The sequence below is a fragment of the Lynx rufus genome, unplaced genomic scaffold, assembly GCF_022079265.1.
Source record: "Lynx rufus isolate CCGP_SWC_20201006 ecotype Redwood Valley unplaced genomic scaffold, mLynRuf1.p SCAF_4, whole genome shotgun sequence".
NCBI classification, from domain to species: Eukaryota; Metazoa; Chordata; class Mammalia; order Carnivora; family Felidae; genus Lynx; species Lynx rufus.
The window spans coordinates 29,468,401-29,495,501 of NW_025814856.1; the positions used below are offsets into that span (position 1 = coordinate 29,468,401).

Sequence of the window (27,101 nt, forward strand, 5' to 3'; positions counted from 1 at the left end):
ATACTTGGTGTACTTGCCCTCACATCCGTTTACCATCAGTGCATACACAGTATATTAATGAAGCATCATTTAACTTTGCTGAGAACAGGAACACACCTAGCAGTTGGACTATGTATTCTCCATGAACAGTTTTTAAAGAATGGTGCTCCATATTGCTTGTAAACATACAGACATGGAATCAGGAAATCAGTGGGGTGGAAGGTCATTTGCTAATCTTGGTACCACATAGCTAAAATGGCAATTGTATTGATAAACATCTCATGGGCATGGTAGTTGACAGAAAATTCCCTACTGGGGTTAACTAACAGACTAAGGACATGCATTGATTACAGGACTTTGTCCCAAAGGACTCCAGGCCCTAGCCTTCTAGTCATCTTCCTCGTCTTCCTCGTCGCTGTCCTTCATGCTGATCCCCTGCAGGCCCCCACCCTCGCTCACTGATGCAGTGGCTTCCTCCACAGTGAGCCGGTTCCGGATGGTTTCATAGGTCTTGCTGTTTAAGGTCGAGTCCAGGACCCCTTGCAATCGGAAATCTCTATAGGTTTTCTAAGGAGGGAAAAGATCAGTGATAAGCGAGATCTCAACTCCACGAAGGGAGGGAAAGGGCACAAAGCATGTGTGGGTGTGAGAACGCTGACCTTCAGCTCAGTGTCTCACTTAATGCATTGTCAAATGAAAAGCCACTGTACTCAGATTTCACTTGTACTGAAAACTGAGATTCTCTGAATGACAGAAAATGAGAAATTGTGGCAGGATAAACTGTATTAGCTGAGACAAAGCAAAGAACATAAGCTTGTGTTTATTCAGTTCCATAAAGGGAAATGTTCCATAATTGTTTTGATTCATTTTGGTGTTTTTTTTTTGGGGGGGGGGTCTGGTTCTTTCTCTTAGGTTGGTGTATTATAATATGATAGACTGTGTAAGGGGCCATAACACATAAATAATGGATCGAGCGATTATGATATTTTGTGATTTCCTTTGCAGTCTGGTCTTTAATATTTTTGAGGCTCGTAACGGCACATCCCTCTGTCTCATTCACAAGACAGACATATGCATGTTGGTATATGAAACCTATTACGGGCAGCAACAATTATGGGGAGACGGAGTGCTAATGCCTCATCAATATGTTGCAGGCATGTGATTCATTTCTTATCTCCTTGGGAAAGAAGCGTATCTATTCCGTTCACAACTTCATGGTCTCGGGGAAGAAATTTGGCTCTTTTTCAAGAACAATGGCTTGGTATTACTGTACCACAAAGTCTTTCTTTGTTCCTTCAGGCGATCTCTCTCGGATTTCCTGAGGTATCCCAGGGACTGTTTTTTTCTAGAAATCCCTTAGCGTTAATTGAACATGACCAGAAGCATCTGGCTGTTGTCTACTTCTTAACATTTTTTTTTGGAGAAAGGTCTCTCTCTAACAACTTTTCTCATCACACTGCATATCATTTCAGCTACTGATTCTGCCGTGTGTTTCTTCCATTGATATGGGACAGCATTGATATGCTGAAGGAGCATGAGGAGGAATGTTACCCTTCAGTGCACTCCTGTTTGTGACTTCCTTTTCTTGTCATCCATCTAATGAATCATATTATCAACAATCACAGTGTCAACCCCTCTTGAAGGTTACATGTTGTAATGACTGCAGAGTTAACTAGTGAATGAGGCTCAGCTCAGTGAAGTCCGCTAATATCAGATTATGGATAGGATGACCGTGTGTCCCCCTTTCCACTTTGACACTTAGTTAAAAGGTCCTCCTAATTATGGGTCAAGCTGCAAGGCTCTCCTAGGTCGCTAGGTAGCTACCTGAATTATCTTCATCTTGACGGGAAAGGGTAGGAGGCTGAGTAAATTCTAGGCATGGTGTAGACCAGGTATCCAGAAGATTCACTTTTTTTTTTTTTTTTGTACTTTTCAATTGTTTGTTCTCTTTCCACTTAGGATAACATAATTGGTGCCAGAATATGATGGGAAAAAGAAAGGTAGAAAGCAGCTGGATATTCTCCCCTTTATTCAAATCCCAGAGCGGCATTCCCCAACTCAACTCTAGATGCCTACATACAGGGACTGTATCCAGTCATTTTTAAATTCTCCATCTTGTAACAGAAGGAGGAGCTCAACTAATATTTATCCACTGTTGGATGAGTGAATAAATGCTTGGTGAATAATCAATGAACGGATGGATGAAGGGAGTGGATGGGAAGGCAGGAAAGAAAGCCAACTATCTTTGGAAATTCGTCTCAGAGAAGGAGGCCTCTGGTTAAGGTGCTCGGTGAAGAGGCCTCTGGTGAAGGTGCTTGTGAATTGTGCTTCACAGCTCTGTGCAGCGACACAAGTTTTGCTGGGCCTATCTCTGGCAAAAGTGAGGGAGTTCTTTTGGCAGTGACATTTGTGTCCCTTCGCTGTGGTTCATGTCTCTGTTTTTGGGGTTTTTTTTGGGCAGAAGGCTAAGAATAAGCCTCCTCTAGGACTTACATTTTTTCCTTAATTAAATAGTGCTAATTCCAATATACCCAACATAGATTCACTAATATCAGTCATGCGAAGGTATTTTCAAATATTAAAATTAATCTCTTCTTTTCATGTCCACCCAGTCAGTGTCAAAAAAAAAAAAAAAATTCCCCCAAAGAAGAGTACTTATACCCGGGAAATGGAATTTAAGTGCTGAGGCAATGGCTAGTGAGCTTGCCTTCAGGAAGTGAACTTTTAAAAATATGAAAATTAGGCTGGGTCTATACTCCGAGTGCATACATTTCTTTTAAGAGCTGTAGTACACGGCTGTCGGTAACCTTCCCTGGGCAGACGCTTTGTGAGATCAAATGTAGATGATAATAATTCTCTTTAATTACACTCAACGGAACAGTAATTGGTTTTAAGTCAGCACTGGGGTGGAAGAACACCTTCAATGAAATGGTGCTAATCCTAAAGAGACTAAGAAATAGGGCGGGGGTGGGGGGTGGGGGCTGAGGGGCTAGGGGGTAGAGCTGGGGCTGGGAGGTGGGGGGGGACTTCTGGAAAACTGCTAAGAAATAGAAATTCAGCTACGTTTTATTATTAAAATATTTTTACAGACACTCTGTGCTTTGAATGAGATTTTTGCATCTGAGTGTTTTAAACCCTCTATGGTGAAGCATCAAATGGAAACTGAAATGATCAAAAACGTATTTACCCCCTTCTGTGATCTTATTATTTCATGTAAACCACTGAGATTTCACGCTGAAATAATTATCATTAGTCCAAGGCACACACACAAGAACAGGGAAAAAAGCTACTTTCAGGGTATGTTATCTCACCTTTGTGATCCTTTCCATTTGACTGTATACACGCATTGTAACAGAAACTAGTTCAATTAACTATGAGAACAATAATGATTTGCATCCTGATAATGATCACAGGACATATTTAGAAATAGCTGGAGGTAAATATTTCTATTACATTAATTGTGGCAAAATTTTATTTAATTAAACCATAAATGCAATTGGTAATTGATGTGATTAGCATAATGGTACCAAAAGCCAGCTTTTGAAAGTCTAATGCACAGGGCACGATGGCCGCTGCAGTATTTTTGCATGACAGATACATAAAGTATTTTTCTGGCCTGTATAAAATGTCAAATTCCTTTTTATTAATTTTTCCTTTGATGTCTGAGTAATAAATTAAGCATGCATCCCAAAGTGATTTCAGAGGTTTTTCTTGCCCGAGATGCTATTTTAGAAATCGTCTTGTTTTCTATGCAAACCAATATTCTTTGTGTTAAGGAAGTTCTGCAGCTTGACAATGAAATGTATTTCAGTAAGCTATTTGCAAAAAAGAATAATTATTTTTTCTTTTACCTTTACCATCCTAATTAGTGTTTTCAATTGATAAATGTGAAGCTGTAAGTCCATCCGGTCTGTCAACCAGGTGCAGATCACGTTCATGGAGCTGTTGTACCATTGCTGAAAAAAGAGACAAAAGTTCTCCAGCCAACACATCACGAAGCATTCAAAGAGTAGAGGGAACAGGCCACGTTTGAGCACCTGCTCTGTTCCAAGGAGAAACTAAACGGTTAAAGAGAATTGGAGAGCATAGACATCGTGAACACTAACTGACACAAAATCACAAGGTACCAGATCGGCCTGAAAGAAACGGGTTTGGACTTAGTATCTGACACAGAACTCTCCCGCTACAGACATCTCCTATACGATCGATTCATATAGACCATCTTTTGCTCTTCTGATTCTCCTTTTTGTTGGTTAGTTTCACTCAGTTGAGATTCAAGTCGCTGTCTATTTCCTAATGCCACCATTTCAGATGCCCAGGGAGATGGGGCTTCTCCACTGGACAAACGGATGTCACCTGCTACTTACCTTTTGAAAAAACCCAGACCCTGTCTGCTTAGGACAATTCTGGGAATCCGGCTGAGAGCCTTACGAATTGAGGGTGAAGTTTACCTTCAATGACCCTATTGGCATTGGGATAGAGACAATGAAGGTTTCTCTTTAAGGGCCAAATTACACTCTGGGCAGCATATATGCCCTTACGTTGGCTGTGCAATCTGTTTTAATCTTAACACCAAAAAATTATGGAAGATGAGAGAAAAAAAACATCTACAAATGAGCTCATTTCAAGCTGTTGAAATCATACTTCCCCTTAAGGGGGTTAAATTTTGCTTCTTGTCTGTGAAAAATGCTTGAAGCTGTGTCACTTTAGACTGCCACCCCTGTGGTGCAGGAAGTCTCTGGTGCGGTATAATTTTGCAGTACTGCTCATATATTCATAAATCTCACTCAGAGACATATGAACAGTGTTATGAAGTGTCAGTATGAAAAAAAAATCTAATCTTTTAAACTTCACCAGGTTTCATTACGCATTGCCGCTTATACCAAACAATTTACAAATAAAATGAAAAGGTGTGGATGGACCTATATATTTATTTATAGGGCATCTATATGAACTGCGCACAGCAAACATGTAAGAAAAAAAGAGTAGTTACAGAACCGAGGAGATGCGTGCTCTCATGCTAACACACACACACACGCGCACGCACACACACACGCACACACGTGCGCGCGCACAAGCACACGCGCACACACTGCGCACCAGTGGGGATTTGAAAAGCATAAATAAAAACATGTTTCTGATGGTAAACTCCACCCTTTCTCACCTAAAGATCATCCAAAATCAGTTTATGCCTAACACTCACAGTTTTTCTGAAGCCTTGTTTCTGACTTAATTTCTTTTAAAAAAAATTAATTTGGGTTTTTACTCGCAAGGTAGAACTGCCAAGTTTCACCTTGTAAGAAACGACACAGTCTCAGCCATGGCGTTCAGAAGCCCTCTTTGCAATCTTTCATTTCTAGGCTCCTTCCTCATCAGAGCCAATTGTGGCTCTCTTTGGAGCCCAGCCGCAAACAGAGACCACACTACCCCAATCAAGGCGGTATTGCAGCCTCACAGCCAACTTCTGCTCTTTTAAAGATCATGGAGGCGAAACCGTCAGTTTTAGGAACCTTCTGTCCCTCCCCAGGGAGCAGGCGGGGTGGGGGGTGGGGATTTTTTCCCTTGAGATTCACAGTTCACTCCATGTAGGAGGGGGTTCGCCCGGGGTCAAGCTGCTTCAGGCGTGGACAGGTTTTCCCCTCTAGGAGTGAGAATATCTTACTGAAACTTTTTTTTTGGCGGGGGGGGGAGGGGAGAGGCAGTGATTATTGGGGAGTGTTTTTGGCACCTCCTGCCTTGGGATTCTGGAGCTTTTGCTGTCACTGCATCTGGTTTTGTTAAGAAGGGGTCTGGAGACAGAAATATCACCAGGTTCCTGGTGTTTCTGCAGCCCTACCTTACTCTCAGCAAGTGGGGGGTTCTCTTGTGTTCACCTCAGCCCTCAAATGCCATTTGCTGGCTTTATCTGACATGCAATCTGGGGACTCAAATAATGTAATTTGAGAGTCACGAGCATTGCTCCCCCCTCTCCTGTACCTCCTGGGGTTGGAAGATGACCTTCGAAGAACATGGGGACCTCCTGGCCAAACCTACACACCCAGGGCCACATGATGGGTGCATCTCAGGGACACAAAAGAGGAATGTGGCACTCTGGCTCCTAGGCAGAGGTGGCATTTTGCTTTGGCTGTGACAACAGGCAAACCGGCGCTGGCTTCTATCACTGCCAGCAAGCCTTGTGCAACATGCCTTTTTCTCTTTGCTGAGAGACGTGCCACCTTTCAGGGGGAAAAAAAAAAATAACGACCCTCCCCACCCTCCCCACCCCCGTCCTCATTTTGTATAAGTGATCCCCATTCTTGTCAAATGGCTTTTAGAGAGCAAACAATAAAAACAAAAGTAAAAAGGTAGAATACTCTCAATACTCTGTCTCTGCTGCTGAAAGCATAGGGAGGTAGGAAATGCATACAGCGATGGCTCAGCGTGTCACGCTTGCAGATTCCCACCCCAGGAGAACAAGCAAAGCCCTGGAACATCCATGCCTTTCCTCCTGGATCTCACATCTAGCAAAAGAAGTGTAAAAAATGTATGATGCCCCATTGGCTACGCATTTAAAGAGGCAAAAGGGAGTAAGTCACTCCTTTCCAAACCTTATGCTCAGTAGATGAAGTTGGATACAGCACAGCGCTAACTTGGTTTTCCAGAAAGGCGCTTAAAGGCATTTGGATGTCGGAGAAAGCAGGAGTCACTGCCTTCTAGAACTTTAAAATGTTAGAGGTGAAAAACAGCTTCCATATTATCGTTTGTACAGGACGAAACAGAGGCCCAGAGAGGTGAAGCGACTTGAGCAAGGTCACACAGCTAGTGAGTTCAGAAGAGGCAGTTCTTCAGGATTAGGCACTGTACTGAAACAGCTGATCGTCTAATTACTCCTCCCGAGGATGGTACAATAGTGTGCCGGTCATGAGAGCCGGTTTGGAGCACCTCTTTCCAACTCCACATTCAGGATATCACATTGACAGCTAGAAATAGGCCTTGGTGGGAGTTTTTACACCGTGGAAATTGGCAAACACCACAAGCCAGGGCATTCTCCCTCCCAGAAAGCCAGTTGTTACACGCTTACCAGCCCATTGCTGGGTATCTGGGTTCCTGCTCGTCCTCGCGTGGTCCTTATTACTCAGGTTTGCGTTATTTGAGATTGATGCTAATAAAGCAGATTGGTTATGATTCTTCAAAAGAGGAAATAACACATTTTAAGGCCTCCTATTTTGTTTCGTCTTGGGTTCAGATGTGCCTTTTCCGGAAATATCCTCACCCCGGGACACTAAGATTTTGGTAAAATGCACTCTAAACCCTTAAGAATAAAATCGTGAACTGACAACATGGACTAAGTAAGGATAATCGCGACTCCTTTGCCAGCCTCCCCTTAGTTCAGGTGTATTCATTGGGAACTCCCTAAATAAGGGCACCTTAATCCTAAAAATGCACTAGAGAAATAAAATCCTAGTACCCAGGGCCCCTTTAAAAGAAAGGGGATAATTATGTGGAGGTTTTGGAGCTAAAACCCAAAAGGTTTCCCATCTAAAGGAAGTCCCTGGGAAGACTGGGGACTCCTCTAGGAGTTGCAAACGGATCTGAAAGTTCTAGTTAGGAGGACCTGGAAGGCTGATCGGAGACTCTGCCTGTTCGTCTTTCTTCTTCCTTTCTACAGTGTAGTCATTAAGAGTATAGGCCTTACTCGTCTTTTCCCTGGTTTTGTAATCTTGGGCAAATTACTTATGGTTTCAAAGACTCAGTTTCCTCTTCAGAAAATGGGGATTCATCAGCCTTTCATGGTCTTTTTGAGGGTGAGAGGAAGTAATCCTAGTAAGGCTCTCGGCACAGTACTTGGTACTTATTAAGGCTTCAATTAACGTTAGTTCCTGCCGTCATCACCACCATCACTAACCTCTCCATCACCATCACCATTATCAGCCCGTGCTTCTCTGTCTTTTTCTCACACTAAGAAATGCCACAGAACAAGGGAGAAAGGAGAGAGCAAGTGAACACAGAAACCCTGTGGTGGTGGAAAACACTGCTCGTCTCAGAACACCTCTGGAATTGCGTGTCTAAGTCTTACAGGACACAAACTCCGTCTTCGCAATTTCACCCTAAAGTTGTTCAGTGGTAGATCATCACCCAAACCCATGCAAGCATCCTGGGTGCATAAAGCACATTTTAAACTATACCGACCTAGATTTAATAACGGATTAAAGGATTCAGACAAATAACGAGTGATTTTTCAACTTTGTGTGGATAAAGTACAGCTTCAGCTTGGCTTGGCTACTTATTAGCTGGATAACCTTCAAACAAGCTACTTAACTCTCTGACCCTCAGTCTCCTCTTGGGGTTAAAACCAGTACCTACTTCATAGGATTACTGTGAGCGTTAAAAGAGACAATTATGTAAAGTGACCAGGAGAGTGACTGTCACATACTAAACACTCAATAAAATATCGTGACTATTATTATTACTCATAGAAACATAAAGCTGTCCTTTCCACATACAACACAAAGGAATTTTCTTGATTCATTTCTAGTAGGAGCTTAGATAATTAACATGCAGATATACTCAGGTATTGTGCCCCGTAAACACACCGACTTCGTGCAGAGAAATCCTTATACACAACGTCCCTTCTGTAATATTGGGGTGCACGAAAGCCAGGATTAGGGTGAGGCTAGTGAGGTGGGGTCTGGCCCATGCAGGATCCATGGATATTGTCTTTAATATTCTGATATTTCGTTCATCCTGGGTTATTTGCCTCGGTTTTGATTTTTTTAAAGATGCATTAAAATATTTTTGACCTTGACTACTATATTTTTGGACTCCCCCTTAAATTTTACAACCAAGAGGTGACTCATTCACCTCTCCCTAGTCTCTGCCCTTGGGTTCACTGTTCCCCGGGGAAATTTTACCGCCAGGAAACGCTGCAGGATCGAGAGCTAAAATGAATAATTCACACCTCGCTGGCCAATAGAAGGTTCGGACTTCCACTTTAGATTGGGATAGTCCCTAATCAGCAAGCAAGGGTGTGATTATATGGTGGCGTGGCTTTATGTTGCTTTACCTCTGCCGCCCTCAGGGCCACCTCGACGAATCTAAATTCCTACACGGATGAGGATCTGAGTTCTATTGTTAGATCATCTCTAAATATGTATTGCCTTTGAAACTGGCATTCCCCGCCTTGATGTTAATTTGATGTCCTAAAGAGACCTTACTGTTAATGATGCGTTTGTTTTCCGAGCTACCCACGTATCACGTGAGGGGCAATGACAACAAGGAACAGAAGCCCAACGGAGAACTCTTCAGTGTGCTTCCCTTCGCACTAATCACCAGGGTAATGTATGTCCTTCACTTAAGCAACCCCCTATCACACCGGACTGTGTATAAGACGTTGGAGTCTACCGTCTTAAATGAAGTACTATTTTGCACACGATTCGCCAACACACACACACACACACACACACACACACACACACACACAGGCACAATGAACAAAAGTATAGGTATCCATCCCCCACTTCTCCAAAGTTTGCCTTAGGCCACTTCCCTTTTACGAAAGACCTACATTAGCACCTGTTTTTGCTATCAGAAAGAAATTGGAAGAGGACTTTGGCTTTAATGAGAAAAGGCAAAAAGCAAAAGCGGCCTTCTGGGTTTGTGTTGCAATGAATTGTTATACAGGGAGCATGTACCCTGGGCAGGGAGAGTGGCCCCACCAAACTCCCTCCGCGGGAACTATACTCAGCATCTCAGTCTCAAGCTGCCACAGGTCTGACTTGCCTCTGTGAGCATCTGTGCCTTGTCTCCATTTATTCTATGCATCCTTCAGCCAGATGTGTCCTAAGGTACTAGAAGAGCCTTGGGGCACCTGGGAGGCTCAGTTGGTCAAGCGTCTGACTCTTCAGTTTGGCTCAGGTCATGATCTCGCAGACTGTGGAATGAAGCCCCACATCGGGCTCTGCCCTGGCAGCTTGGAGCCTGCCTGGGATTCTCTTTCTCCCTCTCTCTCTCTCTCTGCCACTGCTCATGCTCTCTCTGTCCTGCTCTCTCAAAATAAATAAACATGAAAAGAGGATTAAAGAAAAAAGAAAAGCCTAAAAAAGGTTATGGTTTAGGTCTGAGAATGCTCAAGAAGTTTTCCATACAAACTAAATGGTGTTTCTTTACACCATTCCAGTTCAGGAAGGTTTTCACAGGAATGCTCTATTTTCGGATAGCAAGGGAAACCTGTAGTTACCTACGCAGGGAACACCGAGCCTTTACGATGTCCAAGTGCTATGCACAGCATTCTACAAGCAGTTTATCATTCAGTCATTGAGTTGAACTCTTAAGAGGTTGACACTATTAACAGCCTCATTTTGTAGAGGAGGAAAAAGCACATAGGTAAATTAAATAAGTACTCTGGGGTCACAAAGTATTAGTCCGTGGTAGGATAGGCTTCAGGTTGGTTATTTACCACGACATCTGTATGAGCTGTCCCATTCAACTCAATAATTAAAAAACGCAATGGTTTGTTTATATAGAGACAACTCCAGTTCTAGGTGTCTCCTCAGCAAAGCCATTCAGCTCCAAAACTCTCAAAGGAGAAGTGTGTGGGTAGGATAATGTTGTTGAACCTGGTTCCCTCAGAACCTGAGCTTGACTTGGTATTGAAAAGATTCTACTTTTTGTGAGCTTGGAACATTGCTAAGCAGAATGTGGGAAAACCACTCAACAACCTTAAAGGACTAGTGGACAGAGACCATCACTGCTGAAACTTAATGGAAATGATTAGAAAAAGCTGTATGGGAATGAGGCCATGCCATTTCTTAGCTAGAATCCATGTATTTTTTTTTCTTCTCCTTTGTAGCCCTATCTAATCTCTTCTTCTTTTCTTTTAGGTTAGTAACTCAGCAAATGCTACTGGGAGAAAGTTCTCACGGTGGGCAGGTTGAGTTTCCAAGGTGAAATACAATTAGCAAAGTTACCTTTATCACAATGGATCGAATTTTCTTAAGAGTTTGGAGATACAAAAGTTATAACACTGATTACAATTTCAGTGCTGAAAAAATATACATCATAAACTTTAAAGTCTTCAGTGAACAGGGACAGTAAAATAGTAGAGCCTTGGGGAAATTTGGTTTCACGTGAAATTGAAGAGGGCACCATCAGAAAATGTTATAGAAGAAACAATTTTAGGCAGAGTCCCAAAGCCAATGAAAACAGTCTAGTGCAAAACTCAGTTCTTCCTCTGTCGCTTTTCTCTTTAAAGAAAAATTTGATTGGGGCACCTGGGTGGGCTTAGCTGGTTAAACGTCCGACTCCTGATCTCGGCTCAGGCCATGATCTCACGGTTTGTGAGATCAAGCCCTGAGTCAGGCTCTTCGTGTGCACTCTCTCTTAAAATAAATAAATAAACACTAAAAAAACATTGTACTGAAGTGTAACATGCATATGGTAGTGTCTCGCTTTAAGTAAAACATACACGCATATATACACATGCCAAACAAGACATGTTGTCCCATGCCTATAACTGAGGGTAATATTTCGCCCAATATTGTAAAAATGAGCTCTTTTTGAAATTACGGCATTGGGCCTAAGGTACAATAACCACCACGCAGAAACTTCACACACCTTCTTGTATTAAAAATTTGTAACTCACTCTAATATATCCTAGGATAAATGACAGCTGAAATCTAAAAGGATTGGAGTTCTATCGTTAGTTCATTTCTAAGTAAATATTTCCTTTGAAACCAGCATGGTCAAGCCATATATGCTGGGCCGACACAGCACTAAAAGCCTGGGCAGTCTGTGGCTAACTTCTCAACAGTTGAATTTCTCTTATCATTTGTAGTCTCGTTTCACAGGGGAGGAAACTGAGCTCGGAGAAGTGATCTGGGAGCTAGCAAGAGCCGGAGCATAGGAGGCTGAGAGGCAGTGCAGCCTAGTGGCTAAGAGAATGGACGTGAACCGGGCTTTCTTGTGTTTGAATCTTGGTAAGTCCCTTAACCCCTCCGAGCCTCGGTTTCCTCCTCTGCTAAATGGGGACTGTAATAAAAACTACTTAGGGTTGTTCTGGGGATTAAAAGAGTTAATAGGTCTGGAGGACTTACCACAGTGCCAGGCACATGCTACAATGTTAGCTGTTAATACCACAGCCACGCCATCACACCCCGCGTCATAAATAAGGAATCTTTCTAAGTGCAAGCTCTGTAGGGTTGCACAAAGCATTCTGAGAAACTTCCGTTCTTCTAAAAATGTCTGTGTAAACAGACAATGTGTAACCTCTTGATAACCATCCTGTATTTCTGGGCTGAAGAAGCATAACGAACGCTGGAAGGTTTTAATTTTTTCTTTGGAAAGTACCCTTTCTCCAACTCCACACAGCCACGCTTCAGAGAAATTGCCTCAGCACCTTGCCTAGAGTGCCTAGAGAAGGAAGGGCATTCTGTTTGTTGGCAATGAGTCAAAGAGGAAGATGATACTTTGACCACACCCATGTGACTAAGTTCTTCACTTTGCTTTTTGTGACAAAAGTGGCTTACTATTAGTCAGGGGGAAAAAACCCGCAACCTATTTAAACTGCTGTATTGAAATACTGTAATGAAATCTTTTACGTTTGAAGCTTTCGGTGCATATTTCTTCCTTACAATATGGGTAATTTAAGAGCATGTGAAAAGCATCATCCAGGGTTTCCTTACACTTCTACCAAGTACCCATAGCTTTGTTAACCCAAGCCACAATTCCACAGCCCCGTGGGTCTCTCAGGTCTGAGGATTGCCAGGGATCTGGTTGTATTCAGTGTTCTCTTCCAGATTCAGAGAGGGTCTGGTAAAGAAACCTTGGCACACTCGAGCCATGTATGCCGAATGGGCGAAGCAGTAAGCATCCGCATGCAAATTTCAAGATTTGTCAAAGTTCCCCAAGGGCTGAAGCCACACTTCCTGAAGGGCAGATCATCTGAGTGCTTTTAAAAATGGGTACGTAGTTGAAAGGCATCATCTTTTGCTTTACTCGAGTGTTACTGTAATTCAGGATTTGATTCACCAAAACACCCGTACCTAGAAATGGGTATTTCCCAGTCCCCGCTTCAGGACGCTCCGCTAAAAAAAGCACAGAGACACCGACATCGAAGTCAGAGGATTTGGGTAATCAGAATGAACTTCCAGGCTGTCTCAAAAGTCCTTTTTAGCGGAGTTGTTGTTGTTGTTGCTTTTTAAAAACTATACAATTTTGGGGCGCCTGGGTTAAGCGTCCGACTTCAGCCAGGTCACGATCTCGCGGTCCGTGAGTTCGAGCCCCGCGTCGGGCTCTGGGCTGATGGCTCAGAGCCTGGAGCCTGTTTCCGATTCTGTGTCTCCCTCTCTCTCTACCCCTCCCCCGTTCATGCTCTCTGTCCCAAAAATAAATAAACGTTGAAAAAAAAAATTTAAAAACTATACAATTCTTTGGATGTCTACAAACCCATTTCGTTGAGGTCTTTGTAAAGCTGTCTTACTGCTGTGGCTCTTCAAGGTACAAAACTCTGGATTACCTGGCCCCAAAGTCTGATGCAATCCAGACGGATGGAGAAGTCAGAGGCACCTTGTTGAAACCAAGGCTCCAAGACCCATATTTACCCACAACCTAGCCCCAAGACCATTCACCTACTCTTTGCTGTACTGCCTTCTCATAACGAGGATATGGTGCAGTGAAACAATTTTTTTTAAAGCTTGATTTAAGTTGTCACTGTTTAAAACAGTTGAATCTTCAATAGGAACGTGTATAGAACTTAGCATTTGGGAGCAACATTATTTTAACCTCCTTTGAAAAGGCCTAAATATTACCTTAATATTCTTTTTATTAAAATAAGCTATAACCTTTTCAAGACAAAAGTTCAACTTTGAACCTGAAATGTGGAGAAATAGCCAGCAACAAGTGTCTCTAGCACCGACATTTCAAGTGAATCATCAAAATCGTACTTGGATCCTGACCTAACACACTGCCTCCTTCTCACCCAAGTCAGGCCTGTTACCACCATTTGCCTGAGGGAAAATACAAGGGAAGCAAGAGTCCTGAAGGATCCTTTCTGAAAGCAAATCAAGCAGGAGAGTTTAATTCAAAGCTAAGCTTACGTGGACTATAGTATACATCAAGGTCTCTCTGGAAGACATTCTTTTTTTTTTAACTTTTTTTTTAATGTTTATTTATTTTTGAGTGAGAGAGAGAGACAGAATGCAAGTGGGGGAGGGGCAGAGAGAGAGAGTGAGTGAGAGAGAGAGAGAGAGAGAGAGAGAGAGAGAGAGAATCCGAAGCAGGCTCCAGGCTCCAAGCTGTTAGCACAGAGCCTGATGCGGGGCTCGAACCCACGGACTGCGAGATCATGACCTGAGCCAAAGTCAGATGCTTAACTGACTGAGCCACCCAGGCACCCCACGTGTGTGTGTGTGTGTGTGTGTGTGTGTGTGTGTGTGTGTGTATATATATTTAATGGTTTGATCAACTTGTGGGTAATCTCTGTAAACTATCCTAGCTAGCCAAAGCCAGCCTGGAAATGAGTTTATTGCTCCTGGATCAATCAGACTGCATGAAACCCCATGAATTCTGCCCAATCCCATGTCTCAATATGGCAGGGGGTAACGTGCAAGCAGACGTGACAGTCCCCGAAAGGTTTTCTTTCCTAATACCTGTAAGATATGGCTGGCAACAGTTCACCTTCTCTGAGTGAGAAAACCAGTAGATAGGTACCTACTGACAGGAAGGCATGTGATGGCAAAGCGGAGGCACTAATGTGAATTTTCAGTCGTGAATGCTATCCCAACTCAAACACAAATGCCACTCTGCCACCAGTTCCTCAACCCAAGCAAGCACTATTATGAAAAGATAGACACCTAGCAATTCTGCTTTTTAGCACAGATGGCAAAAGATTGAACGTAGGCTCTTGAAGAGACATTTACACACCCATGTTCATATTAGCGTTATTCATAAGAGCCAAAGGTCCGTCGACAGACAAACGGATAAACATAGAGTGGTACAGACGCACCATGGAATAGTATTCAGCCTTTAAAAGAAAAGAGATACCGTCACAAGCTACAACTCCGAGGAAGCTTGCAGCTACTAGGCTAAGTAAAATAAGCCAGTGGAAAAAGGACAAATATTATACAATTCCACGTATGGGAGATATCTAGAAGAGTCAAATTCATAGAAACAGAAAATAGAATGGTGGTTGCCAGGGCCTAGGGAGGGGGAGATGGGAAGTTACGGTTTAATGGGTATGGAGTTTCAGTTCTGCGAGATGAAAAGGGTTCTGGAGATTGGTTGCACAATAATGTGAATGTATTTAGCGCTACGTGACTGTATGCTTTGAAATGGTTAACATGGCAAATTACGTATACATATATGTGTGTGTGTGTGTGTGTGTATGTGTGTATATATATATATATATGTTTACTTATTTATTTATTTTGAGAGAGAGAGAATGCGTGTGTAAGTGGGGCAAGGGCAGAGAGAGACAGAATCCCAAGCAGGCCACCAGCACGGAGGCCAGTGAGGGTCTCGAACCCATGCACCGTGAGATCATGACCTGAGCCGAAATCAAGACTCAGAAGCTCAACTTACTGAGCCACCCAGGCGCCCCAACATGGCAAATTTTATGTTATATTTACTTTGCCACAATTAAACCCAAAAGATGGGAAATGAAAAAAATCACTTCCTATACCAAAAAGGAAACTTTCCTTAAGAAAGCTCAGATATATAACAGTATACATATTCTAATCTGAACACCCAACCATGTTTGACAAAAAGCCAAAAAAAATTCTTTGTAAGATGAACATGGGCATTTCACTTAATACCAGGACTGAGACAATTTCTCAAGGCCGAGTTTTGAGACTGCGAAGAACAAAGAACAAATCTGGTAGCATTTGCTCAGTCATTTATTTGGTTTATTTAAAACACGCCACAGGGCCAACATTTCTAAAACTGTGAAATAGAAGTAAATGAAGCCCAGAGACGAGAACTAAGAAGGCTCATAGAGGATTAGGTCCAAACAACAAAAAAAGATGCATTTTTCACAAAGCATCCTCATATGTGTTCACAGAGACTCCCCCGTCCCCTCAGCGACCCCCGTCCCTGACTTTCCAAGCATAGATGTGATCAAGCAGCACTCTGCCCTGACACCCTGGTTCTTCTGCCCAAAAGGGCAGCAGCGACCCCATCCAGAATCACTTGCAGCACAACAGACTTATTAAGGTTTGGAATGCGTGTTCAGGAAGCCCTTATTTTAGGAAACAATTAAGTAGAATTAGGCTAATAATGCAAGGCAGGCAAAGCTTTTGCCCTTTGCTGAGAAATAACTCCTGCGTGGAACAGCTATACTCATAAAAATCATGTATTTCTTAAATGCCTCAAAATGATCTTTGCACCAAGCTCAGCAATTAACCCTGCCCCACTGAGGAGCGTTTATTCCCCAGGCTAAGGAGGATTAATCTCCATGTTTGCCCGACCAATGTCTTTGGTTGGTGAAAACGCAGTCTGAGGCTTTGGGCTGGGAATAGGAATTTCCGTACGTGGGAAGTGCACAGAAGGGCGGCAAAGCGGACACGAGGGGCCGGATGCCCCCTGCCAGGGCCACATTGGGGGCCAAGGATCTTCTTGGGCCTGCCTGTTCCTAACCGGAGGGAGGATGGAAGGCCTTGAGGTGGCCTGAGCCTGGTCTGCTGAGGGGATTTTCTCCACCCGCCCCACTCCACTCGGTCCTCACGGTAGCCATTCATGGGCCTTCTTCTGGGCCAGAAGCAAAAGATTTCCCACCTCGGAGCCTGGGCAGGAAGTGACCGCTGGGCGAAAGGGGGACACAGACCCTCCTGTCCAATGCTTTGTCTCCTTGACAACACCCCAGCTGGTGGCCCGAGGAACAGACTTAATTTCTTTTCTTTCTTTGCCCACCCTCCTCCCCGCCCCATACTTCGTTCCCTCTTTCTCTAGACGCAAACGTACGGCATCCAACATAAAGTTGCCGAAATAGCAATCTTGTCTCTGAATATATAAATTGCAAAAATTGATATGAATAAATCTGCAAGTAGCACACTGATTGTGGCACATTTTATCAAAAAACGGCGCTCGGTCGCTCGGTGGCTGGGGAGGGGGTTGGTGTCATTACACATACAGAAAAACATCTGCAAACTCCCAGTTTCTTTACTTAGAACTGAATGGAGGCATGACCTCCTGTTCCTTGCCATGAACCCTGAGTTCACACTCATATTTTACATGTTACAGGAAGCCACAGCTCGCCCCAGGGGTGCTGCAAACAGACACGCAGAAGCCAGATGTAGCTCCCCCCTGCTCCTTAATGCACCTGAAGAAGCCGGCAACTCGACATTCAAAAGCTGACATGCTCGTAGCTTAAGGTCACTTCAGATTTTGTAAAGAGGAGGACAAAACCAGGAATGCTTCTGGGGCTGGGCTGTCAGCGGGGAGGCGGAGGGATTACAAGAAACCTGTGACTCTGCCTCTTTCTGCCTTTGCTGGTAGTTTTTTTGTGTGTGAACAAGTGCCATACAACAGATTGAGCCTCGTATAAAGGCCTGAGACTGTGCAAGGGCCCCCCGCTGGGCCTCAGCTGTGCTTGCAATTAGCAATAGGCACGGAGTGATTATTGTTGCGGTAGCGGATGGCAATGCGAAGTGACAAGTTTTATGGGGGAAGTTGAGAGTGGGGATGCTCTGCAAGTTTCTCTTTCTTTCTTTTTCCTCTCTCTTTTTTTTTCCTCGTTCCGCAAAAACCCTTCCTCGGGAGGTTGCCACCTCCCGTTGCAGGGAAAGCTATTTTTTTTTTTCTCTCTCTCCCTCTCTCTCTCTCTCTTTCTCTTCATTCAAAAGAGCCTTAACAAAATTGGTGAAAGCATATTTTTCTCGCTGCTTCAGCATGCGGCCTTTCTGGGTCAGGGCTGCCTCGCTGCCCTATTTAATGTCAGAAATACCCATTTGCCTCAAATTAGCAGAGATCTTCGAGTGGAGGGCAGGAGATTAAGCAGACAAAATTACTCAGCAGGTGACGGTGGGGTGGATTGGGGGGTTGAGAAGTCTTTAAAACTGACTACAAGACATTATATACTTCTGACAAAAGAACATAGTAATCCTACCTGCTTGCTTTAACCACTGTTGTTTGCCTATTATTATGTGCTTTAATGCTCATGAGAGCAAAAGTGTTGCTGACAGTACTCAATTACCATAGTAACTCACACCAGTGACCTCTTATCGCGGGGCTCCCAGCCCAGCTCGACCAATCCAAAGAGTCTGTATCTTTTTATTTATTTCCACGGTGACACATACTTGGACTGGAAAGCTCCAGATACAGGCCACTCCTCTCTTTGTCCGGGATAAGAACTTGTTTTGAAATTTTGAGTAAGGGCCTTTCACCTTTTCAATCCAAGGAGGGTCTGAAGTTTACGGGTGTGAGGCTGTGGGACGCCTTCAAAAACATGATGAAGACACAGAACAATGCCCAATAAAAAGAAAAGAACACGTGGGCACCAAAGGCCAGCAGCCTCCCAGCTGCAGGGACGGTCGTGTGCCTCCCTTGGGCCTCTAGCTATCGGGTCTGAGGTTTGGGAGGAGGAGAACGGGGGATGCTTCCCCGGGGAACGTCTGCCATTTTATCATACCAGTGGAGCGGACCCTAGACAAAAAGGCTACCCAGAGGGAGTTAATTGCAAATTTTTAAAAGGAAATAAAAAGTAATACAGGCATAGGCGTTTTCAGCTTCGCATTTTCACTGGCCTATGAATGTGTCTGTGAATCCACATATGTACGCTGTACCCTCTGTCTAAATGCCATTGGCGAGTCAGAGTCGCAGGGTTCCAGGAGCAAACTAAATGCTCAGACAAGTCCTGCAGGAAAGAAAGGCTTTTCACTCTGCTTCAAATTTTCCAAACGTATCTGACTGAAGTACCACTTTCTATGACCCACCTATTAATATCCTTCAGGGTGCTTCTGTTCTACTGAACCCACTTTGAGAAAAAGTTCTACAGTGACATTAGTATTAATAAACATCAATAACAATAACAATAAGGAGGAGAAGAAGGAGGAGGAGGAGGAGGAAGAGGAGGAGAAACGCTTAATGAGCATGTATGTGTCAGGCACCGTTCTAAGCAGTTTATATGAATTAAACAACGTCAAGAAATAGTTCCTTTTTAAATCTCATTTTACATTTCTATCGCACATATCTGTATGAATTCATTCTCTATGAAAAAGGGAGAAAAGGAAATGTAATTAGCCATACGTAATAAATTGGCTTTTAATTTTCATTATATTTTTCCCGCTTCTGACTCTCCAGAGATCCCCTGGGGCTCCCTAAGTAAATAGTATTTTCTATAACCCCATGCCCTATTTAATATAAAGTAAACAGGGGAGTGAGGAAGAACTTCCCGCAAAATTCTTCCACCTTTGAACTTAAGGTACCCAAATGGCAAAATCCCCCTCTGTTTCGATTAGCCTCCAAAGCCTCGCTGTCCTGAAAGAGAGAATCCAATTGAACTACCAAAATGAGATCTGGGCTTGTCTGTACACAGCATGACTTCTGAAACTGCTGCTCGTCTAAGTAATTGAATAAAAACATAACCAGTGGTCAAACCCTGAATCAAAGATGGACCATGTGCCCGACGGCAGCTGTTCCAACCCCCCCCTCCCCCTCTCCCAGCTTGATGGGCAGGACCCATCACAGCAAATCAGGGTGAACTCGAGTTTCTGACTTCTGGTCATAGGCAAGTTTTTCTGCAAATGTCAGAGGCTGATACCGAACTTTCAGCAAGTGGAATGGGGCGCTGTGAGAGTTAAGAGAAAAAAGAACAGCTCTCTTATGTACCTGGATTTTCTCACTTTAGGCTCTTTCTTTCTCCAAGAGATGTAAATAATGAGCCCGAAGTGACTGAGCCCCGATCAGCTTCTAACCAGGCCTTTTCTGCCACCTGGGTCGTGCAGGGCAGGTGTGCAGTTTGGGCATTAACAAACTGACCACGGTTAACAATACCTTTTCCTGGGCCTATTTTCCTGGGGAGACGTTGAGGATTTAGTCCTAGGCCTCCCTGTGCACTAAGAAAATGGACCCCCATGCCTTCAGCCTCTGTCCTCTCAAAGGAACCTACTGTTTTGACAAAATGTATAGTTATAATCCAAATTCACACTTTCAAAGTCATCTCAGTCCCTTAAAGCTCAATTATGTCGAAGACCAAATTCTAGTTTTGGTGGCATATCCTACCACCCGTTATCTGTGTGAGAATTGCGAATAATTTATCTGAAAACTATGCTTTGATATGCATACAAGGACTTCAGAAGTAGGAGAAGGATTCATCCTATGAACTGAATTCAGATTATTCACGAACGGCATCTGCCCACTCCCTGATTGCTTCTTAGGTACGGGAAGTGCATTTAGAGTTAAATGCATTAATTTGCAAGCAGATTGACGTAAGCAACTGAATAAGAAATTTGCATACCATATAGAAATGATTATAGAAATCATACTCTAAAATAAGGATTGTAACTCATGTACGGAACAGAAAGATAGAATGGAGTGCCAACTTTGTCATTTTAAAACCGGGTTGGTTAATCACATTAGGGGTAATTTCATAATTTGCACATATTAAACTTTCTATAGTCATGAATCATGAGAGTTCTGTGAGTCAAAGTTGAAGTTCTTATGCAGGAAAATTTGCACTGGCTCTAGCGAGTTGTTTTCCTGGACTGAAGTTGTTTTAATCATTACTCTCAATATAAAAGAGCCTGACTTTACATTAGCGTAAGTTCCATGCTATTACATGGAAAACGTTCAGATAAATAGGCAAATGGGATGCTTGAGGTCAAACCACACAGCTACTTTCCAAGCAGATGAGGAAGAGAAGGACACTGATACAGCAGCACCAAGAGGCGCTGTCTAAACAAAGCTTCACGATTCTAAGGCAACCAAAGTCAACAACTGTAACTGGGTCCAGCACCTTTGTCCAAAGCCCTCCAAACGATTAAAAAATTAGACCTCTGTCAACTTAGTGAACCTGGGCTCTATGGGAAGTGATTTCTCATAAGGAAAGGGTACGATCCTCTTAGGAGCCAGAGATGGCATTGAGCGGTTTCCAAAAAGCAGTCACTGAGGAAGGCTGGGGTGCAGGGGCGGGGCTCAGACACTAGTCCCGGAACTGGAAGGGAGTGCTGGGTTCCAGAGAGGGCAGGGTGGCCTGGATGCACGAGAAGAGGTGGCGGGAGACCAGGCAGAGCACGGCAGCACAGGCGAATGGCGAAGGCGTCTTAAATTCCCAGGAGGAAACATTTGTGCGTGCATAGCAACTGCCCCTTGCTACGAGGCCAGAAACCAGGTTTGGAGGCCGGGGCTCAGGGGCAAGGAAGAGAAAGGCAAAGTGCTGCTTTTTAAAAGTTAACATGTGTTTTCCCCATGTGCAGCTGGGCGCTGCCTCCCAATGGCGCCCCTTCCTCTTGCTTTATTTTTAATCTCTGGAAACCATAGCCCCCTCTTACTACTTTTCACTGCGTGTGACTCTAATTTTTTTCTCTTTTTCTGGGAGGGAGCGGGGGGGGGGAATCCCCACATTTGCCAGATCACTTACCCAAGACTTATCCTGGGGAGCCCGCCACCCCATCTCTGGAAAAAGCATCGACTTCAGACCATTGTCCTTACACAAGACAGACCCTCGACCTTGCTGGATGCCCTTGGTATCTAGATGGTTTTGCATCCAGCAGCCAGGAGATAGGAAGCCTGTGTCAGTGAAAGATGCGGACGGGTCTGGGGCCTGAGCACATGGAGTTAAACCCTAAATTAGCCATGAGTTAATGTGTGCGGCCCGGATCACCCTGCCTTGCCATTAATGCTTCCCGTCCGCTTCTTCTCCACACCCCCCACCTTTTTGAGGCAACAGAATAAGAAATTAAACACTTGTGGGTTCATTCGAAAGAGTGAATGAAATTGAATAAGCTCTCAGTACTTGAGGCGCACAGCAAGCGCCTGAATGGGGCAAACCTCCTAAGTTGAATGGAGTGTCTTTTGGGACCAATTTGTCTCTTTTCACTCTTTATTCTTCCCTTTTTGCTGACAGATGTACAAAGGCGGAACTGCGCCGTGCAGCTTTATCCGCGTGCACCCACAGCAGCTGTCACTTTTGTCGAGCAAGTTAATCAAGCAAATGCCACCATATCCCACTTTCTATAAGGAACAACATGTTATAGACAGTAGTCTTGCTAGAAAGAGACTTTATTTTAACTTTGATTGGCTTGGTTCCCCCACCCCTCCCAACACCTTCCCCTTTTTTTCCCCCAAAAAGGAGGGAGGAAGGGGGGGGTTGTCCCCCAGCCGACGATTTGGCTGTGATCATGTTAGATTTAATAATAATATTGTGCGTGGGGCTCAAGACACATTTGCAGTTCTTTCCTAAGGACTGAGGGGATGCCCCAGGTCTGGGTTTTGTGTTTTTTTTTTTTTTTTTCTTTTTCTTTCAGTGTGCTATTGTTTGTGCTGAACTGTTAGGCTGCACGTCTCAAGTTATAAAAAGAAAAGCGGAGGGCAGAAAATAGTATTATGCCACGGATGTCTTGGATTAATTTTATTCTCTTTTCTTTTGTAAAGCAGGTTGTGTTATTTACATATTTCTTTTGATAAACCCCCTTGCCTGGCTAAGCTTACAAAGACTGTGCTAAATACATAATAGCATTTCTTTGTGCATCTTGCCGTCAGTGAGTTCTTTAAGCTGAATGCCCGAATTTATTTCTAATGTACACCAACAAATGCAAACAGGCCTCCATTTCTCTAATTCTGTGTAAAGCCAAGTAGGGAGCCTTTCAAAGAATTCCCTCACGTCCACATCCCTGTCCCCTGTGCCTCAGTCACCACAGAAGCCACAGGCAGGAGCCAGCTTCATTAACCAGCGCACGGTGCTGACCTCAGCCAACACCCCTGAGCCCCCACTCACTGAGGAAACTGAATGCCAAAAGCAGACATATTTTGAATAAACAAACTCTTTAGAAACAATGCAGAGACCACTTTCCACTGGCCAAGGGATTTGCCACTTTCAAGGATTGGCTAACAGCTAATGATCTCTCTGGTAAGCTCTTTAAAGCTTCAAGATAAAAAACAACTCTTGCTCACTCTTCCTTTTTTTCCTTCCTTCCCTTCCCTTCCTCCTTCCTTCCTTTCTTCCTTCCTTCCTTCCCTCCCCCCTCCTTCCTTCCTTCCCTCCCCGCCCCTTCCCTTCCCTTCCTTTCTTTCCCTTCCCTTCCTTTTTCTCCCTTCTCTCTTCTCCTCCCTTCCTCCTGCCCGCCCTTCCTCCCTCCCTCCCCCTCCTTCCTTCCCTCCCCCCTCCTTTCCTGCCCTTCCTTTCTCTCCCTTCCTTTTCTCCCTTCTCTCCTCGCCTCCCTTCCTCTGCCCTTCCTTCCTCCCTCCCCCCTCCTTCCCTTCCTTCCTTCCCTCCCCCCTCCTTCTTTTCCCTTCTTTTTTCTCCCTTCCCTTCCTTTTTCTCCCTTCCCTTCCTTTTTCTCCCTTCTCTCCTCTCCTCCCTTCCTCCTGCCCTTGCTTCCTCCCTCCCCCCTCCTTCCTTCCCCCTTCTCTCCCTCCTTCCCTTCCCACTCCTTCCTTCCCTTCCTTTTTCTCCCTTCCCTTCCTTCTTCTCCCTTCTCTCCTCTCCTCCTTTCCTCCTGCCCTTCCTCCCTCCCTCCTCCCTTCCTTCCTTTATCCTTCCTTCCTTCCTTCCTTCCTTCCTTCCTTCCTTCCTTCCTGTTTTCATCACTTGTCACATTGTTTATTGTAAGCTTTGGCTGGAAATAAATCAAGGAAGGACTTTCAGGATACCTGATCACAAATTTTCACATCACTGACACTCTAGGCATTATTGGATAATGACCATGCAATGATTTAGTTGCAAGCGCATTTGTATTATGCAGATTGTATAACCATGCTATTCTGTAATTTTGGATTACTTTTCCCCTCCTGTAAGGCAGTGCTGATCTGTGAAACCTCATCATGCCATTGAAAACTTAGCTATGTGGTAGATGAAAAGAGTCAACAGGCCTCGTAGGAAAATCTTGGGCATTGTTATTTAATAATACCACTGTGTCAAGCTTTGCTTAAGGAACTTAAGCTGCTACCCTAAACCATTTATCAACTGTCTGGGATGTGATGGTATTGTGTTACCATCATTCCCTCTGCCCCCAAATATACCACAAAACTTGATTCTTATGGGATAAAAGATCTTAGACAGAACACAGAGGGAGATATAGACTGAAAGCTAAAACCCACCCCTCAGTTGGGCCTAGGTAGAAGTGGTTTTTGCAGCACATATGGCATGCAAGATTCCCCACTGTGCTGTGGTCCCTCTCTGCTGAGGATGGGGTTTCACCCTGAAGTGGGTACAGTAGCACTTCCTGGGGTCTCTCACCTTTGGGTCTAGGTTCTTGCTGGTGTTCATGGAACTCAAGATCAGCGACAATGTCCTCACGTTCAGGAGGACGCCTGCCCTGGCAGAGTTGAATGTTTATTAGGGGATCTGCCTGATTAGCTCTGCAACTCCCCACATTGTTAGTGGACAAGCCGTGACTAATGAGCCACTTTCTATCAGCAGTCTCGGGATTGCAATTTCTGCCTTGAAGAACTGCTGTGGTACATGCAGGAAATAGTGACTCTCTTATACTAAAGAATTTGGAAAAATTTGGGACGTAGGACACTCAGCGGAGTGGGAGTTTGGGGCACATGTTTGAGTACTGTAGGGTTTTGTTTTGTTTTTTTCCTAAGGCATTATGGCTAGGTGTCTACTCTACACCAGAAAGAGAAGAGTTTGATCTAGAATTGATCACTTCACAGGCTTGTGAATTAAGTGAGTCAATTTACCTTTCACTGACCCAACTTCTTTATGATTTTTTTTCTGAAGTTTATTTAGAGAGAGAGAGGGAGACAGACAGAGTGAGCAGGGGAGGGGAAGAGAGAGAAGGAGAGAAAAAAAATCCCAAGCAGTCTCCGCCCCGACACAGGGTTTGAACTCACAGACTATGAGATAATGACCTGAGCCAAAATCAAGAGTCGGACGCTCAACTGACTGAGCCACCCAGGCGCCCTTACTGACCTAGCCTCTTGATCGGTAAAAACCAACCTCCCAAGGAAGTTATGAGAATTATGTGAATGATCACATTTAAGCGTCTAGAATGGTACCTGGCACATAGATAGTACCCAGGAAATATGGGTTCAGACCCACCCTCATAGCTGTAAGATGGGAAATATACATAAAAGTAACTCTAAATAATTACTCACTGTTGTCATTAAGCGGCGATTTATTAAAACCGTCAATTAATTGGAATTATTCCACCTGTTTGCATTTGCCTTTTAGGAGAAAGCTGCCCTTTTTCCTCCCCACAAAAGTCCTCTTTAGGGTTAAACCAAGAGAGCAGCTTTCAGGTGTGGTTGGGCTAATAAACATTTGAGCTCCACCTTCCCGAGGCACTGGGGTATGACAGAAAGAGCACTGTTTATAGAGTCTGGGAAGTTATGAGTGGTGCAATCCTGGATAATTCACTCTGTTTACATCTTCACGACTGGATAGTGACACTTGGGATTAAGTAGGGTAAAGCCTAAAAGGACCTTGATCAGGAGAATTAGACTCTTGTCTCAAAAAAGGCAGAAAATGGAACTAAGGCATTATACAAAGTGTTTCAAAATTAGAAACAGAAATGGTGTCCCAATGAATCTTCAAATTAACCAAAAAATCAAATGGACCCAAAGAAGCAATTCCTCATTAAATTAACCAGAACATTATATATTCAAGGCTTCTGGAAAAATCAGGTGACAAGTGTAAACATTCATCATGAGACTCTTAAAGACTTGGATTAGTATTTTTAGCTTTAGAATTGTAAACAGAAAATATCCTTGACAAGGTACACAAGATACTACGAGGGGGCTGGGGATTCATCAGTACCTGTTTAACAAAGAGCTGTTGAGGGCTCACGTATGCCACCGACAGACGCGATCACTGCTCTCAGAGGTGGGGATGGAAAAAAATCATAGTTTCAGGAGTTGGGGCCCCTGGAATCTTGAGGTCCTGGGCAAGTTCCTTCAGAACCGTAGGTTCGTGTTTTAAAAATGGAAATAATAGTACCTTGACCTACCTCTTTGTACAGTTGCTATAGAAAAAAATTTTTTAAAGGTTATGAAGTCGTTTTGTAGGATACAAAGTAGAAAAGGTATTGATAGAAATAGAAACGAACATGTCTTTCAGTATCTTTTATCTCGTAAATCAGGATCCACCAAGCTTTCCACTATCAACATTTGAGGCCAGATAATTCCTTGTAAATGTTTACCATTTATTCATTACATGTCAGTGACATCCATCTCTCGCTCAAGTTGTGACCATCAAAAGTGTCTCCAGACATTTCTGAATATACCCTGGGTGACAAAGTCATCCACAGTGGAGATTCACGGCTCTAAATCAATGGTTCTTGATCAGATTAAATCCTTGGACTTAAAAAAACAAAGAAAAAAACCCAGATGCCTGAGCCTTATCTTTGATCGACTGACTCAGAATTTTTGGTATACAGCTGAGATGAGTACATTTTTAAAAAATTACATAATTCTGATGTATATCCCAGGTTAAGAAGCATCTATCAAAAAAACCCCACATTAATATAAAAATAATTTAGCTTTTAAGGTTATGGAGCGGCTAATGCCTACAGAGGACATATCCAGATGCCTAGACTGGAGTCCTCATAACCTGGATGAAGCCATCCTTTGTCTAAATTCGAATGTGCCTCTTTAAAAAGAAGCTCTAAGGCTAATGAAGAGAAGATGCGGGTGAGCCAGGAACGTTCCAGAGAATGAGACACTGTCTCCTTCCTTGTGCCTGAGCACAGAATCCTCTCCCTTTCTCTTTCCCAAGCCTTAGGCTTCTAGATCCAGCCCAGTGCTGTCTCCTCTGAGGTCCCATCCCACTGGGATCTTGCTCTACGTTGGAAGAGATTTTCTTGAGGGATCCTGCAGCACGACAGGGCTCTTTGTTATTTGCTGTCACATTCTTGGACCTTTTCACCCCTGACTTGCAATGTTCCTGTTGGCATGGAATGTATCACTACCTTTCTCTCTGCTACAAAGCCCCTACCTTAGCATTAGGCAAGGCTGTGTGTTGTTTCTATACCGGCACCACTACCGATGGA

The 27,101-nt window shown here is 43.8% G+C and overlaps 1 protein-coding gene across 13 annotated transcripts in view; it reads right to left on the minus strand.

Annotated features, from left to right (window-relative positions):
- Positions 1-364: 364 nt before the first annotated feature.
- The window catches only part of CADPS (calcium dependent secretion activator), a 477,681-nt gene continuing 450,944 nt past the window's right edge, over positions 365-27,101 (minus strand). For all 13 annotated transcript variants that reach the window (XM_047095935.1, XM_047095936.1, XM_047095938.1 and 10 more), the window contains 2 exons: positions 3,831-3,935; positions 365-546 (listed from right to left, as the gene is read on the minus strand). In XM_047095935.1, the coding sequence (XP_046951891.1) occupies positions 367-546; positions 3,831-3,935 (285 nt within the window). In that variant the 3' untranslated portion in view covers positions 365-366. The remainder of the gene's footprint in view (positions 547-3,830; positions 3,936-27,101) is intronic.